The sequence below is a fragment of the Phoenix dactylifera genome, chromosome 17 (genome assembly GCF_009389715.1).
Source record: "Phoenix dactylifera cultivar Barhee BC4 chromosome 17, palm_55x_up_171113_PBpolish2nd_filt_p, whole genome shotgun sequence".
In the NCBI taxonomy this organism is placed as follows: Eukaryota; Viridiplantae; Streptophyta; class Magnoliopsida; order Arecales; family Arecaceae; genus Phoenix; species Phoenix dactylifera.
In genome coordinates, this window is record NC_052408.1 from 10,802,623 (window position 1) to 10,820,216 (window position 17,594).

A 17,594-nucleotide genomic window follows, 5' to 3' on the forward strand; every position below is an offset into this window, starting at 1 on the left:
AAATATTTTGGCTGATGCTTTAAACAGGAAATCATCAGTAATTATCGTAGCTAGAGTTGGTTGATTTGAAAATTATAATGTTTCCTCATGGCAGACCTACTGTGGAGCGAAGTCAATTATTAAAACAGGCACAAGCAAAGTTTGCCGCCTGAATACCGGACTCAGTACCTATACCATTTTATCAAGTATAGTATGATATCCAGTTCGACGTACCAAGTGTCACTGTATCAGTATACCTTCTATAATGCATACCAGTTCGATACCGGTACAAAATGGTCGGTACGTATAAGTACGAACTATTACCATAAATTTTAAGAACAAATGAGTAAGCCAAGCCCAGTAATGAAACTTTATACACTCACTTGGTTCTCACGCTCAGCATAAATTAAGGACAATCCTATAATACTGAACAATTCGACGAATTAGCTCTTCAGCCAAATAAAATTCTTTCTACAGGTGCCGGAGCCCAGAGGGGTCACTGAGCCGGCCGACGAATAAAGAGGATATGAGTAAAACTAACCGGGGTGCCTAACACACGGTCATTTCTGCCCGCGTCGAATATTCTCCTGACGGAGTGGGGGCCCAGTAGAGGCTGCTACGCGGTGGTGGGCTTGTCCCTTTCTTTCCCCTTTCCCTTATTATGTACCAAAAAAAAAATAAATAAAAAAAAAGAATGTCCCACCCCCGTGCTAAGAAATTGACCACTTCAGTCATCAACTTGTCCGATCATATCGTTATACTCGGTTTAAGAATGCCAGTCTGGATTCCACAACCCCGCCAAAGTGGACTTGCTATGCAAGAGAAGGCTCAGGACTCGTATGCTCCTAGAAGAGGGGCTCGAGAAAACCATAAATACAATTATTCATATAGCAAAAACCTCTTCTTCTTTTTTTGAGAAAAAAAATAGCAAAAACCTCTAAAGGGAAAATACATTGTACTGCTTGTTCCAACCGTTCATACGGGATTGAGCGGCTTAAAACCAAACAATTGATTTTGTGCACATAAATGAAAATATTAAACAACTACCTAATATTGATTAATGTATGAAAGGCAAACGTTAGAAATTTTAAAGGAAAGTAGTAAAGGGGAATCAAAAGCTGTTCTATCCTTTTTATATGGAAATTGCGAACTTTTAAAAGTCACGAAAGACGTTTTCTAAATAAATGCTACTCTAGCACAAACGCCACCACTAACCTATCTGTGAAACGGGCATTTATTGACCGCCTCACTGGTAGCGAATTCATATTATCTCAATCAAAAATATTATCTATCCACTCTGAATAAGAGAAACTCATTCTCCTGCATGTCAGGGGCTAATTTTCTTGTTTAAAGCTAACAAAGAAAATTACTTGCAAACAATGCTAATGACAAGCTTGGGAATATTGAAGCAGCAAAATCAAAATTGAATATATAACTCAGTACAGAAATATTATATAATTTAGTCTAAAGATATATTGATATTTATCATGGAATCAGTGGTGATTGTCTCTTTATTCGTTTCAGCAGCTGGATGATCACCACACTCGAGCCTTATTCTGAGATGCAAAGGTTTCATGAATATCATATATTGCATGTCCCTACAAGTTTTGAAAAGCAACTCAGTGCAAGCATTCTCTGATATTCTATCTTCATGCTTCTGGTAGTCCAGAATCCTCTCTGCTATATTCTTCTGTTCTTCCCCATTATCTTGTGTTTTTTTTACCTTCAAATAGAGAACAGCAGAAACAACCACCTGCAATGAAAAAAAAAACGAGCAGACATTCAAAACCATGATGATTACCAACTCTGTTTGCAAATAGAGATTTGAAACCCAAAACAACAGAGAGATGGTGAAAAGTTACAAATGCAGTCTTCCTTTTTTTCCTTTTTTTTTTTTTACCCTTGGCTTTTTCTTAAAAAAAGTGCTTAAGAATATAGTGAAACACCAACATGCAGAAAGATGGTCAAATACAGGACATGTGAAATGTGCCTGTCACAAAACACAACTTGGCAGGGATCACTTGCTATTTCATTGCGTTTTGTCAAATCAATACTCAACATGTATTGTAACTCAATAACACATAACAGAACATTGCCTAAACAAAGCTTTAAACTTATCAAGACTAGCACTTAGTAGCTGTCTTTAACATGGAATGTAACTATTCTCCTGGTTCCAAATAAAAGGAATAATAATTACACCGGAGTTCTGCCTAAATAAAAATGTTAATGAAGACAATATACCGCAAGATTACAAACTAGATAACCCCCTCAACCCCATTGTTAATAACAGTCCTTAGTAGCACCGTGCTTAATATGTATGCTTAGCCAGTAGAGGCAAGCCCCTTATTCCAAAAAACAAAACAGACAATCTCTGAGGTTTATCATCAACTACAAGGTTCATCATTCCAAGAAGCAGCTTCCACCACAAAGTAGTGGTGTAAAAATTATGTATCTCAAAGACATAACATCCTCCAGAACCACAATCTAAGCCTTGACCCCAAAGGACCAGAAAGCAACACACACAACTATAACCTCTCAACATACCATTTCCAGAAGCATGCAAATAATCAACAAAACACCGACACAGATTCATTTTACCAGAATGCACCAGAGGAACCTCTTGATTTGGCCTGGTTACAACCACAGCCAAGGATTTAACACGAATTTTTTATTGGGATTCCCCATGAGAATTATGTTAATAAATTTATGGTGTACCAAAATACTTTCCTATTATTCCACTCGAACGAAAAGACATAAGCCCGCACTTGTTATCTTGATTCTACTTTATATTGTCTCAACATAATTGAGATACAAGAATCATACCTCACCAGTCCCAGGACTGATGCTGACAGCACAATCAAAATGCACTTTGTCCTTATCTTGGAAGCCTCTACCTGGAGGTACTTCTTCATCTTGGATGTCTGCTTCCAACTCAGGTTTTGAGAAGGCAAGGTTATCCAACTCATCAAACCACTGTTGTGCAACACCAACCTTGTATACCATCCAAAGTTTTTCAAATTATTAAAAACAATGAAAATAGTATCATGATCCTGAGTGCAAGTCAAAAAAGAAAAAGGAGCTCTGAGAGGTTGATACCTTCTCAGTGCTTATGCCATCTCCTGATCCAGAAAGTTCAACAGCAGATCCTCTTGCTTGGCGCCAGATACAACTCTCCTCCATTGGTGTTGCCAGTTCAGTACCCAGTGGGATATCTACATAAACCTGTATATTACACCTACCTGTGTTTATAAAAAAGTGAGAACACAGGAAAAGTCATATGACAAAGAGCAGGTAAAGTCAACTATTAGCTTATAGCATTGGTAAAATTAATAATAAAAAAACACAAAAAAGGAAGGTGATTGGTCATAACATAATGAAGCTGGGAACACTGTAAGAGTTAGCAATAAGATATCATGATCCACTGACAGCAACATTTCAAGTATTAACATATTAGATAAACATATTCAATACTTGTTTTAAGTAGGTCAATATTAAGAATGAAACAGCTCATATCACACCAGTGAGACAATGAAGCTTGGCATATCAAACATGCATATAACTTCGCCATAGAGAAAAAAAGGAATGCATAAACATAACAAAACCTAAAGGTTTTGAAATGGTAAATGGGCAAGGATGTCAATAATACCAGGAAGCACATTGAAGGAATGAAGATGCTCACTCCATGACCTGCCCGAATATCCACTGGAACATCATAGAAGATGTCAAAGGACTAGAATTAGAAAGCAGAATGACTCGAAATCACTCCTGAAAGGCTAAAACATCATAAAGTTCCTTGTCTACCCTCAAAAGGGTGATATAGAACTTTAAATAACAAAGAATATAGATAGAAAATTGAATTGGAGCATCTCACCTACTACAAACTCTCTCAAGAGGGCATACCAACCAATATGGTAGCCCAAGGACCCCCAAGTTTGAGAACTGGAAGCAGGAAATGCATTGTGATTCCCTATGAAACTTCAGAACCCTTTGACCAGCTAATTGAAGAAACACACGAACAAAAAAATGTGTTAACAATTTGCTGTGACTCTGGAAATAGAAACATAGACTTCATCCATATGTAACTCACCAACCTGCATCAGAAAAAATTGTGTAGTTCTGAAGGTTCGCAATTGATGACACCAAACCAGCATGAGGAATTCCCTCTAAAGAAAAGGAATGTTGAAGTCCTTCTTCTGGTGACCAATTCTCATAAATCTCCTTCGGCAGTGACAATTTCTCCATTATTGTGTGCTCCCATATTTCCATGATATTTGGAATACCTTTAAGTAGGTTAATTAGTTGAAGCATACAAAATAAGATATAATAGAAAAGAAAAAGAAGATAACTAACCTCTTAAAACTTTTTTGATCTCACCAGTTGCCACGCTTATGATCCAAGATGTCTCAAAACTACAGAAAAGTAAATTGATATAAAAACCATTAAACAAAAAGAAAGGCCACAATATACTTAGCAGTCAGAAGGTTTGGTCAAAAGAACCCAATCCATATGTTCTATAGGTAAATTTCTTATTGTAATTTTTTATTTTGCTCTCTTTCTCGCAATGTGCTGGTTCAAACCAAAATACCTAACTTAGCATGAAGCAATCCGAATTGACAACTCTGTTTATGTAACATGCTACTAGCTTTTCTACTTTCAAAGTTGAAGGCTTTTGTATGTGTTTTTGGATGTTTGTATGCCTGGGATAATCAAACACGGACTTTTAAGAGTATCCTCCCAGATAGTATGGAACAAGTTGTCCTATAAATTTTTTTTATTCATAATGCTGCAAACAATGTGAATTAGGTGGTCATAATTATCACCCACCAATACCAAGTCACAGATGGAAAAGTTTAATGGTTGCTAAAATTGTAGTTCAAAATCGAATTTGTGTTTACTTGAACATAGACCATACTGTGAACTGACAGAATTGGTAAAAGGTTTATAAATAACAAAGCTCACAAGCATTAAAGCTTGTTTTTATCACAAGTGAAGAGAATACATATGGGTTCTTACATAAGCATATCTTCTTGAACGACACGAAAACCATCATGACCAAAAGTGAGCATTATTGTGTCTCAAAATTCATGTGTATGTGACAGAAACAAATGATGTATGAAAATCAAGGATACAAAGGGAACATAGTACTAATGTGGATTCTACAATATAAAAATAAAGGTAGATGGCATATATTACCTGCGGTTTGTAATTAAGAGGTCATCTTCCCCTATCTTCATCAAGTGCCAAGGAAAAGCAACGAAGTCTGGCTCATATTCCTTAGGCTTCTGAGCAATTTCTCTTGCAAGTCCAAGTTTATCCAAGATCCAGCTCCATATACCAGTATTTTTTTGTACACATACAGGGTATACAGTCTCCAACATCCTTTTTTCCATATCAGCTCTTCTAATTGCATGATTCTATCAGGAAAGGATATATAGAAACAACAAATAAACAGCATGAATATCTACTGCTGGATCTCATTGCCAGAAAACTACTCATATAACTCTTAATATAGCCACGAAACATTACAAAATAACAAGTATAATATCGAGCAAGGTTGAAAAACTAAATTAAAGAAAATGCCACAACAGAAAACAAGAGCAAAAATCCAGATAAATAAGCTAGGATTATTGTGCAAAAATCTAAAGCCGAACTTGCAAATCTACTGAAAGAGAAAAGTCTTCACATCAGGTGAAAGTGTACAATCTCATAACTATAAATTGATACAGGATGGCCGATAGCCTGATACAGGAACAGCTTGGATGTATGCAGAAGGGTTGGAAAGTTGTGGGGAGGGGGGGCAGGGCTTGTAGCCTCAGAATTTGGACATAAGTTGTGAAGTGAAATTGGAAAAGGCTTGCTTGAATTGGTAACTCAGACCTCAATAAGAACAGGTGGCCCGGTAATGCTGGTTATGTTTTGTGGTGATTACTGACTACAAACAACGAAACATCAGCTCCAAAACAACAAAAGGATAATTTCCATTTTACTGTTCATGTATCAAAAGCCCTTTTTGTGTGAAATGCCTTTTTTCAACAATCAGATATAGATATCTTGAAAGAGTCCATTTTCATAGGTATTAACACATAAAATACTCTGAAGAACAAATAGTATACATTATTTGGAAATCAATATAAGATTTACATAAACAAAGTATCATAGTTATCATAGCTATCAAGTTATACGTTATACCTCGGAGTCCACAAAATATAAGCAATTTTCAGCAGTGCAATAGAAAGAACCAGCAGGCCGCAATAATTTGGCAGATCCAAATTCACCATCCTCAAAACCAGGGTAAGAACCAATCTGCAATATGAAGTTAGTTCAAGTCTACTTGCAAATTTTAGAGGTTGGAATTATTATGTGATAATAGATTGCCAGCACAGAAGCAAGATTATGATAAAATAATTCAAGATTCCATACACTAGATTATAAGAACTATGTTCATGCACAATGTTGAAGGCAATACAAAGATAAATATTAAGATGTATGTTTCCTGAACCACTGAATTTCATTGAAAAAGACCTACACAAGGAAATATGAATGCACCAAAAGATAAATGAAACCAGAGTGCCAAATCATAAATGAAAAAGACCATCAAATCTCTAAAATATTTTCCCTACTTCGCATGAAATCAAGCAATCAATCCCATGGTGGCATGAATAATGACTTACTAAGGTTACAGATTGTGGACTTACAATAAAAAATCATGTATTCTCAACACCAGATCGCTTAAAATATATGTGCAATCACAAAGCCTTCAATTTTACACACCTACTTACTAGCTAAAAATACCTTTAGCTCAGACAAGCTAATATATCAGTAAACACAAGCTGAAAGAAAAAGCACAATTATTTATCATATATCACATTTTTCTCTCTTGAAAAGCAATTTTTCCACATGGAATGCTTATAAATATTATTTTAAATCAGGTTTCTTCTAGCAGTGAAAGGAAATAAGGATCAGATAGCTTCTACTTTTAAAGTCTTAGTTTGCTTTTAGGTCAGTGCAGAAAACTTCAATTTGTTCTTCACATCACAAAGCTCCTTCAAGAGGAAAATCAGATACCAAAATACCATAACTGTACTTCGAGGGCTTCGCCACTTAGATGTCATACTTAGCGAGACTGTTATTCTACAATTTAGAAAAAAGGAAAAATAAGCAAAGACCTTTTCCCGTTTTCTGTTGAAGATATTTTTAAGAAGTGCTACTTCACAAGTCCTTTCAACTTCTTTTTTTTTCTCCTAAAGAGCAGCCAAATATAAATTGATAATAGCTCCAAATTATTTTTTATTGAAATATAAAACACCATCATAATCATCACCAAACCGGGGCTGGTTATGAATCTTCAGCTGCCAATCTTTCTTATCAAGGAAAATTATTGTTTTCTGCAGCAACATTTGTTATACAAAGGAAGAAATAACATTTGGAGGTGGCCCAAAATACGAATGCTTCAAGATAAGGACCATAAAGCTGACCAAATATTTGAGACAAGATTGATGCACATGGTTAAGGTGATTGTTTTCTGCAATATAGACAAATAAAATTTTTTTCCATAACCAAAGTACTTCCCCAACATAACAATATCCATCATCTGCTATATATGCATGCATACATACATATGCATGCATATACGTACGAATTACACGCACACACCCTAAAACCCTAAAGCTATAGCTACGCATCTATTCATCATGTGACAAACAATCAATACCATACTTACACAATCTAAAATTTTCCCGTCGCCATCAGCTATGATGATCCGATGATGGTTGCTGTCAGAAATGAATATGCGATTTCCATCTTCATCCACAGACAAACACCCTAGAATGATCAACAAAAAAAAAAGAGAAGAGAAAAGACAAGAAACAAGATAACATGGTTATGACCATATTTTACATGACCTAATTATAGATAGAAAAACGACTACATGACATAACTGCATGACAAATGACCTAAGATGAACATCTACAGTTATGACCAATATAAAATGTTAATTAAAAATAAATGAGAAAACAAACCATACCTGGATAGTACAGAAGCAAGTTTCTGAAAGAACAAAAATGTGGTTCCTTGATAACCTCAAGCTGTCTCGTTCTATCAAAATTTGAGCTTTGAATGGTGGCAGCACTCTCTTTCTGTAGCACACTGAGTTCCTCTATTGCTGCATGAAATACATTGATTGGGATTGAAGTAAGAAATTAGTAATACTCATTTCAAAGCTTGCAATTTTGATTACAATTAATATCAGTACAGCCAAACACATATATAACACAAATTCATCAATAAGGTTAATATCAATTTTTTTTGTGTAAGAAAAATGCACTCATATTTTGATGTAAGATTTGTACCAAACTTCATAATATGCATGAACTTAAAGAAACGTCTCAGATCATCAAACCTCAGTCTGTAAAACTTAGATAAGAAAACATTATCAGGGGCATCATATCATTCTATTACACCCCCAGTTCAACAGCAACTAAGCTAGCTTCAAGCATAGCCATATGCATATAAAGCAAGTACAATGCTTTCTCACATACCGCCTATAGCATTTTAATAGTTTAGTAAGTGCGGCATGCAAAATGACTAAATTGTTTATGAAGATCCAAAAAACATTATAAAAGCAACTTTGGAATCTTGCTTCTGGTTCCAGCCACTTCCTAACAATTCCAATCACCACAAGATCAAGCACAGTGACCATAAATAGTCAAGGGAACAGCTACATCTATTTTTTTGCAGTTAGTTGAATTTTTTAGTCTCTTTCTTGAAGCACATCAATCTAGATAGTTTAATTCATGATCACTGATATCTTTTAATATAAATACTGCACGGAGACACTTCCTGCTTCAGGCTATTAAGTCATAGCATATAAAAACAATAATGCAAGGAAAAATATGCTCATTATATGCAAGATAAGGCACAAAAAAAAAAGAAGGCACGAAGAGTTGGAACTAGACTTTCTAAACTGTCATCATGGTTCAATTTTCAAGGTTAGATTTTAATACCGCTTCCTATCTTTGGAACAATGAAGATTGTACTATCAAATTTTGTGTTCATGCTTGACAAAATTGTTTCAGCAAAGATAATAAACATACTAATAATATAAGTTTTTATTTACATCACTACATGGAATCTAGTTGAAGTATAACAATTTCGCGTTCCAATGATTTTACAATAAAACTAATTTTCAGTATTAGAACAATTATACATGGAATGTCACGTGTCTTATAAAAAATGCTACTGCCAATTTAAATAAAATATGAATCTTTTTGATGCAGCCAAGTTAGTCACAAGATCTGAATTTATGAATTACAAGATACGAATACGCATTAAGAAAATGTCCGCAAGAGCAAGTTTGATATTCTCCTAGGTCTATTTCTCTTCCTTTTGACTGTTCACATTTATAACAGTCCTCTGCTTATGAGGATGTCCATTAATTTTTCGTAGTGATTAATCACATGATGTCTCATCAAAAAATGTCCACCATTTTATCCACTATTTGAGAATCTAAGACTCATTTTAGTGCATATCAGCTAGATCACTATAGTTTGTCCTTGACATCTCACAAAGACAATCAGCAAGCTAAAGTTGTTCTAGGTTCTAGCAACTGATTAGTGTTGTCACTTTGCCTGCATAACAATTAGCTTTTCCCAAATGTTTCTCAACCATAAGTGCTTCATTTTATTTTGCTGAAACTGTTTCACATGGTATACAGGCAAAGAGAGCACAAAATAGTCCTTCATGTAAGTTTAATAATTTTGATATTTTACATGCTTGACCTTTTTATGGTAACCAGATGTTTAAAAGGGTGCCCATGAAGATCTGAAAATCAAAACTACTGAAGAATTATGAAAACCATGGAAACATATAGATTCCTAAATCACATAATTTCATCAAAGAAATGACTTTATTATAGTCAACTGCTTAGATTTCTCCATATACTGTGAAATGTCAATGATAGTTACGGAATATTATCCAAGAAGACTGCAAGAGGGTTACCTTTTGCAAGGGTTCCAAGCTCTTCATCGAGCTTAAGATGGAACAGACGATTTGTAGAGCCTTCAAATAGCAAGTAGCATGCACCATTTGTCATCTGAATACATCCAAAAATACATAATTCCAACAAAATGTCACATAATAGAACAAATTGAAATTGGGGGAAGGGGGGCTCAGATCATAGTCAAATCTATTGTTTGAAATTTACGATGCACACAAATTAATTATATTCAAGTAAGGACACTTAATAAATTGCATTTTCTTCTGTTGTGGATCAGTACATGAGAAAAATGTTGATAGGCATGCTTGATGAAGGGCATTGTTCGCTCATTTTGATCCATTAGTGAAGATGCATTGTTTCGCGAACAATGAAAGCTGAGGGTGATGACCTGAGTTCTTTATGTCTCTAAGTCTCCTTTACTTGATACATGCATGAAGAAGGTTTCATTTAAAATGAAAGAAAAAATTTCAAAGGTGCATAAACTTAAGACTAGCAAAATCCCAGAAAAGATGGCATGTCATAACAACAGTAAGGAAAAAATAAAGACACATCCAGATGCCCATAAAAATGAACATCATGATGAATGATCAAAAATTTTAAACTCCACAGGCACGAGGCATGTCAGCTAGTGGCTGGCCATGCTGTGCCGTGCTATGCTGACGCTTGTATAGCCATGCCAAACTTATAAAAATTTAAACAAATGCCTTTTGGCTCCAAATTAAGCCATACAATGCCAAACTGGCATGTCACGTGTTAGTCAACATTGCCAGCACCTATATCAGATTGGGAAAGCCCTGGATCTAGAAAATTCTGCTGACAAATTGACAATACAGATGTGACCAAAAAGATGATGCTATCGACAAAAAGGGGAGACACATAAGGATAGTAAAATATTTATGCTAATTTGTGCAATAACTCACTAATAAAGATTTCTGCCTCACCATAGCAAAATTCTTTTCTGATATCAAGACAGGATATGTAATATACTCCTCCATGATAGTTTGAATTAGCTCAGTATGAGTAGCAATTGAATTGACTGAACTTCCATATTGCAAAGCAAAAACATTAAGTTTTGGGTACCTACAAGAAGAGAAGTATAAAAATAATTATCGCACATGTTGAGGAAACTATATAAATACAAATATGTGCCTAAACACAACTACCTCTGTTGAAGCAATTTTACTCTTTCAATTGGAAAGATACATTCATGGTGACTACGTGATGTAGAATAATCAAGAGTTGCATTCACAAGCACCAAAAATATTCCATGTTGATTGAAAGATTTTATGCCACCATCTACATTATTCAGCCAACAATGATTTGGTCCTGCATCACAAAGGCAAAATGAAAATAAATAAAATTCATGCAATACAAAAGGTATGCTGTTCAGTAGATTCTCTTTATGCACTACAAGGGTTAGATGTCCCCCCTAATTTTTTGCATTCATCTTGTTCTCCCTCTAATATTTAATACCATCATATAAGAAAAGAGCTAACTAGCCAATCTAACATGGACCCAGGTTCATGAAACTCTTCTTTGCCACAATATACAGATTTAATGTTCTGCCGACCAAAATTTGAAGATACACAAATTTATGATTTTACCTCACTAATTTGATATCCAACAACCCATTTCATATAAGAGAAATGGAGAAATCACATTGGTGAATTTCCTCTCATAGAGCAAAAGGATGATTATTTAAAGGAATTACAACCTATCACTAGTGGTCTCTAATCCCTTACCTACAGTCACTATAAAAGGATATTACCTACAGCCATTTGACTAGAATTTGCATTAACCATGCAGCAACTAATCACTTTTCCCCTAAGCCAAACAAACCTAGGTACATTTTTTTTGTTATGGAACCTAGGTAACTTGAAAATTAGAAGAAAAGAATTAGCAGGAGGACAGAAACATAATTTTTTGCAATTGGCCCATTATATTATCACAGCTCAGATTATAGGATAAACGCTTTTATATACAAGAACATCATGCTGATGTTAAGATGTCATAGGAATATATGCAAGGAGAGATATTTCCAGAACATTGAAAATCAATATTTTACCTTGAAGTTCACCAAATGTGGATTTGATAAAGGCTAACACTTCTTCATGTGAAACTAAAGCATGTTGTCCTTCTGATGTCATTGAGCACCTGAAAATTAGCTGTTATTTGTAAGTTAGAACTCAGAACTACAATTTAATACAATGGGTTACTTAACACTTTCAAAGTCTATTTCGACATAGCAACCTGCAATGAAAACTAGTAATATTTATGCGCCGTTTGGCATTGTTTGTAGAGAGCCAAAAAGTGCTCCTTGGAGGGCCAGAATCACTTTTGGGTGATTTTGAGGTGTTTGGTAAAAAATTTGAAACCACTTTCTACTTCCTCCAAAGCTGAAAAAAGTCTACTAAGAAAAAGGTCCAATTTGGAGCTTTTGGACAAATACTTTACTTGAGATGCATCAGCAAGCTGTTTTTTGAAAGCTTGACAGAGAGACTTAGGTTCGAGCCCCACAACAGAATTGTTTTAAAATTAATTTAAAATACTTTTATTCCCATAATCATTTAGGTTTGTGTCTTTTTATTGCCATAATCATGCAATTTAGAATTTTGAGTTTCAACCTCATGATATTTTTTTATTACTTGGTAATCATCCCAAAAGAATAATTATACTATTTATTATATTGTTTAGATTACAATATAAAAATAATCTTATATTAATAATATTTTATAATAACATATAATATAAAATATGTATAACTAATATTATATTATATTATGGCAATATAATATTAATGTCATGATTATAATACTATTATATTTTATTATTATCATATAATAATATTATATTATTATAATATATTTAAATAAATATAATAGTTGTGAAAATAATATTATTATAATAAAATAAATTATAATACTTTCATAATTAATATAAAAATTGTTATTTATTATATTATTTAGATTAAAATATCAAAATAAATGATTTATAAATTCAAATACTTCATAATTAATAATTTTTGATGGTACAAATAGTTAGATGATTGAAATATCCTTTATTGTCATTTCTTGATACTAAAAGCGCTTTCCTAGATTGAGTATCGAAGAGATGTTGAAGTTCCACAACAATTTAAAAATATAATTACCAAACAATAAACAACTTTTTGTTAAAACTATACTAGTGAAAGCTCTACTTCCCAAAACCTTATAGACAAAAGCTCCACTACCTACAACAATACTATACGAGGCCTTAGTAAATCCAAGCTTTTCAAAAACTGTAACTTGTATAAGACCTGTCAATTTTAATTATGTTTTTACTTTTTCATTACGATGATATGGCAAGGTGCATATGTTTCCATTGATGTTTATCAAAAACAGCAGTGCATGTTCAATATGTAATGCATCTTTTCTTTCCAAAAAGGCTAGTCATTTAGAGATTGAAAAAAACCTAACCAATACAAGATAATATATTTAGGAATTACCCAAAGTCCATAGCATAACTTTGCACATACTTGTGAGGCTGTTGACCTGACTCTGCATCTTTTCAAGCTTGTGATGAGTGTTGTTATGGTACAATGTCATGCTTGTATCTTAGTAAAATTGACTGATACATGCTGTCAGACAATGTCTCACGTGGAAAAGAAAATATCCATGGATAAGGACTAAGATATCCAGATGCAGTGAATTTGAATTACCTGCGAATTTGGTCGGCTGCTACCATATTCTTGTCTCTTCTCCGCAAAAATTGATGTAACAGAGGTTGCAAAACTATTAGGAAGTTTTCTCCTTGACACTGAACCTGATCGAGTAAACAACATAGAGATGAGAATACGTTCTCATGAAATTTGTTTCCAGCAAGGAGAAAAGCGACGTATTTGTTTGGTAAGCTTTTTACGACAATCTTAACATGGATAAAATGACGGAAATTTAGCAATTTTATGTGAGATGTGTTGAAAGAAGGATCAATTCAACTAGAAATATGCTGAGTTAGAACTCAATTTTCGGAGTATGGGTAGTCAGTTTGTGGGTTCACCTGTTTTTAGCTACGCTACTATACCTTTGAGGCTTTCCCTAGTTGAGGCCAATGTCTTTTTTTGACTTCTTGGATCATGAACCTTGATAACTAGGATCCTTAAAAAAAAAAATCCACTTTATAGGACAAGGCATGTCACTTATAAATATGTTTACATTAAGAAGATCTAGACATCAGCATTTTTGCCTCTTTCATTTTTTCCACCTCTTTCAGTTGATACTTTTGTTTCATTAGATCTTTCCTTATAGCTTCTGGCCAACACCTCCACAGAAGGCTGCACTTACTTTAAGCCATGACACTGAAGATAGAAATCTTCATAGCTACAATCTTAAGGCCTGTTTGGTATCATTGTTTTCGATTTTGTGTTTTGTTTGTCTACGAATTAATGCAATACCAATATCACATGGAGATTGATGTTGGAGATAGCATGTGCGCAAAAACTTGTGCTATTATTTTCTTTTATTTGCAACCTTTTTTTTTAAAAAAAAAGTAATAAACCTTTGCTAACAAAAGATCTTAAGATTTTACAAAACAATTTAAAGACACTAAAAGGTTTTATCATTCGTGTTGCTCAGTCTAGTTCATTTTTTTCTTCTTGGGCATTTGAAAACAAAAACAGAAAATAAAAGCAATACTAAAGGGGCCCTTAACCATTAGCACATACTCAAAACACAACAATATATAGGTATAATGGATAATAACAAAATAGTTTCGGAAGAAAGTGCAGGATCCATTACTAGTAACAGAAGAATTTAGTGAAATTTGGTTATCTGCAAATTTTATGGTCTCCAAATAGAAATTTAAAAACAATCCAACATTTAAAGAAAGAGGGAAAAGAAAGAAAAGCAATCAAGATGTTTCCATGAAACTCAATAAAACAAGTGATCTTTGTTTAAAAAGATACAAATGTTATTTGAACCAAAAAATGGAAGTTTAAAAAGGAATCCTGCCAAAGTTTTTTTTTTAAAAAAAAAAATGATTACGTCCAAATAAAAATCGTTTATCTATTGGAAAATATAGTCATAAAGAAGTCGAGCATATAAATCCCATGTTCAGCAAAATTTAGTCCTCATAAACCAGATGCAGATAAATCAAGATGTTTTGGAAATGAAAAAGGGGGCTGGATGCAAACAAGAAAAGAGGCTCTAAGGACAACTGCTCTTTCTTTAAACATGTGCAAATTTAAGGAATAACCGACCACGGAAGGAAAAAGCGCTGATAAAATCCATAGAAAATTTGCGTCTCCATTGAAAGAAAAGAAAAAGAAAATCATGAAGAAATCAAGAAAATGCTATACTCCGCGAAATTTAGTTTTCATGTAAAGGACTCGCAACTGGATCGAGACGGTAGGGTTTCCACACGGAACACGAATAGCAACACCGTATTTGAGGAAAGAGGGGGGAACAACGAAATCAAGAAGAGGGTTCCAATAAGCTAAAAGAACAAGAGAACTTTCTTTCAAAGATGCAAGAATTTAAAGATTAATCCCACCGTCGAAGAAAAATACGATAACTAAATCCAACGACACTTCTTATCTCCGTTGAAAATTAAACTCGTGAACAGATTAAACCACGAAGAGAAATGAGCTGAGATGAGGATGGATCGGAGAAGCACCTGAATGAAAATGCCGAAAAAGAACCCTAGAAAGGCCCCGGAAACGATGCAATCTGTGAGCCATCGACTCGAAGAGGAGAAACGCTAATTCTTCCAGAGAGGAGAAGAGGGAAGGGATCGGCTGGCACTGGCAGGCGTAGGAGAGGGGCGCGTTCTCGCCCGCCAAAAACCTAGGATTTCAACGTCTGCTGCCGGGCTCCGACCGGGCCGCCGCCTCTATTTATACACCTACCGTCCGAACTGGGCCTTCCTTCTTTCTATGGTGTCCAAAGTGGGCCTTCGCAGCGACATGGGCCGCACGGAGAGGGCGGTTTTTTAGTAAAATATTGTTTTAAGGGTATTTCTTGAATAAGTAAAACGGTACACGCCAAAACAAAATTTACTTAACCAAGTCGAAAATTTTTGGTATTGGGTCATCCTAGGATGTTCATGTGGAAAGTTACCTAAATCAGGTTCGGTGCAACTGGATCATTTTTCTTTTTCTTTTTTTTTTCTGATATAATGTATAGATAGGTTCGATAAAAATTATATGGCTTAATTTGAGGAAAATGGTTATCTAATCTAAAATTATATTTTTTTCGATAAGAAAAATTACATGTTGGCTGTCTCGTACATAATCTAATGTTTGGATGCTGGAGGATCTTCCACCCGATAAGATCTTCCCAAAGAGGCTTTTCCTTGCAAATCTAGAGACAACGAGAGATCATATGGGCAATTAATTCTACTTTTAGAATTACTAATTCGATTTAAGGTTTATTTGAAAAATTCAATAGGGTTGGGCTGGATTTTCTATTGGATTCATAGAGTGGGCATCCTATTTGAGTAGACCCATATCAATTCAATACCTCTTCAGCCCAAATTCTATAGAAGGAATTCTTCATGCAGGCCAACAAATAGAATTTAGACTAAGATTAAAATGAGCCTTTAGAAGAATATAGGTTAGGTAGACTAATAGGTTCGGTTTCTGTCGAAAATCGAACTCAATCCTGTTGGATTTTCCAAACATGCACCTAAAAAGGTTGATTTAATATTTTATCTTTCCAAGTTTCTGTAACTAGGAAAAACTCTTCTATCGGCGCTCTCTCTCTTGCTAAACTTTTCTACTTTCCCATATTTTGCTTTTGCATCTATACATAACTCATGCTCATGAAACTCCATCGAGTTAGGATGGGTTAAAATCAAGTTCTCTTGTATGAAGTCAAAAGATTTCATCACTTCGGTTCAGCTGCGAACCAGCGATCATCCGAACTCCATTCTTTTTAGGATATCTCTGGTGTATTGCATTTTAAGGAGGTTTTTGTGACAGTAAAACCAGTTCTTTCTCATGTTGCAATAGAGTTAGAAGAGGGAAGAGATGATAATATTTTTCTATTTTTTTTATTAACCAATGTATCTCCTGTGAGCTCTTATGCATTTCCATGATAAGAAACCGAATGGACGAATATTATTACGAGAAAATGTACATCCAAATATATGTTAATCCAGATTTTATATGTTGATCCAGGGAAGAAATTGAGGTGTTCAGTCAAAACATTGATAAGCTTGTTGCGTCCATCTCAGAAGGGGCCCGGGGCGGTGTGGAGGGGCAGTAACTGGGGTCTCTTACGCAGAGTAAACAGCAAATAAACTTAATATCCACATATAGAGATTCGAACCAAGATTCGCCGTCTTAGTATCAAACTCCGTATCAGTACTATACTAGTACAATATCCGTACGGTATGGTATGGTATGAAATTTTTTTGGCATATCAGATATCAACACCTCCCGTATCAGATACCGGTACCGAACCAGTACAATATGAAATGCCCGGCGTACCATGCTTTGTACTTTGTTGAACCATTCTCACATCTAACTGTAAAGGGCAGAAGCTCCATTAAACTGTATGTCAATCTAAAGACATGGAATTTCCATTGGGAAAAACCCGGGGGTGGGGTTGGGGGGGTGGGGGGGGGGGGGGGGGGGGGGGGGTGG

At 34.8% G+C, this 17,594-nt stretch overlaps 1 protein-coding gene across 6 annotated transcripts; it reads right to left on the reverse strand.

Annotated features, from left to right (window-relative positions):
* Positions 1 to 1,382: 1,382 nt before the first annotated feature.
* On the reverse strand, positions 1,383 to 15,824 carry LOC103696382. 6 transcript variants are annotated; one of them, XM_008777987.4, is made up of 18 exons: positions 15,623 to 15,820; positions 13,671 to 13,774; positions 13,458 to 13,509; positions 12,039 to 12,138; positions 11,137 to 11,299; positions 10,915 to 11,053; positions 9,976 to 10,069; positions 8,003 to 8,140; positions 7,700 to 7,800; positions 6,169 to 6,282; positions 5,173 to 5,393; positions 4,330 to 4,388; positions 4,071 to 4,259; positions 3,851 to 3,974; positions 3,626 to 3,681; positions 3,076 to 3,218; positions 2,803 to 2,970; positions 1,383 to 1,732 (listed from the first exon to the last, which is right to left on the reverse strand). In XM_008777987.4, the coding sequence occupies exons 2-18, from the start codon at positions 13,694 to 13,696 to the stop codon at positions 1,439 to 1,441; spliced, it is 2,181 nt and encodes a 726-aa protein (XP_008776209.2). In that variant the 5' UTR covers positions 13,697 to 13,774; positions 15,623 to 15,820; the 3' UTR covers positions 1,383 to 1,438. The 6 variants fall into 6 exon arrangements, with proteins under 6 accessions (XP_008776209.2, XP_008776208.2, XP_026656667.2 ...); XM_008777986.4 differs by lacking the exon at positions 13,458 to 13,509 and having other exon boundaries at positions 15,623 to 15,823; XM_026800866.2 differs by lacking the exon at positions 13,458 to 13,509 and having other exon boundaries at positions 12,039 to 12,127.
* Positions 15,825 to 17,594: the final 1,770 nt, after the last annotated feature.

What these genes read in the sequence shown, in the direction of transcription:
- LOC103696382 (XM_008777986.4), bottom strand. Translation starts at nt 15,686, where the DNA reads ATGGCTCACAGATTGCATCGTTTCCGGGGCCTTTCTAGGGTTCTTTTT. An exon ending in ACGGGAAAATTTTAGATTGT is followed by an intron (nt 6,283 to 7,699) that starts GTAAGTATGGTA and finishes TTCATATTGCAG; the next exon opens with ATTGGTTCTTACCCTGGTTT. An exon ending in ATGGCATAAGCACTGAGAAG is followed by an intron (nt 2,971 to 3,075) that starts GTATCAACCTCT and finishes ATGGTATACAAG; the next exon opens with GTTGGTGTTGCACAACAGTG.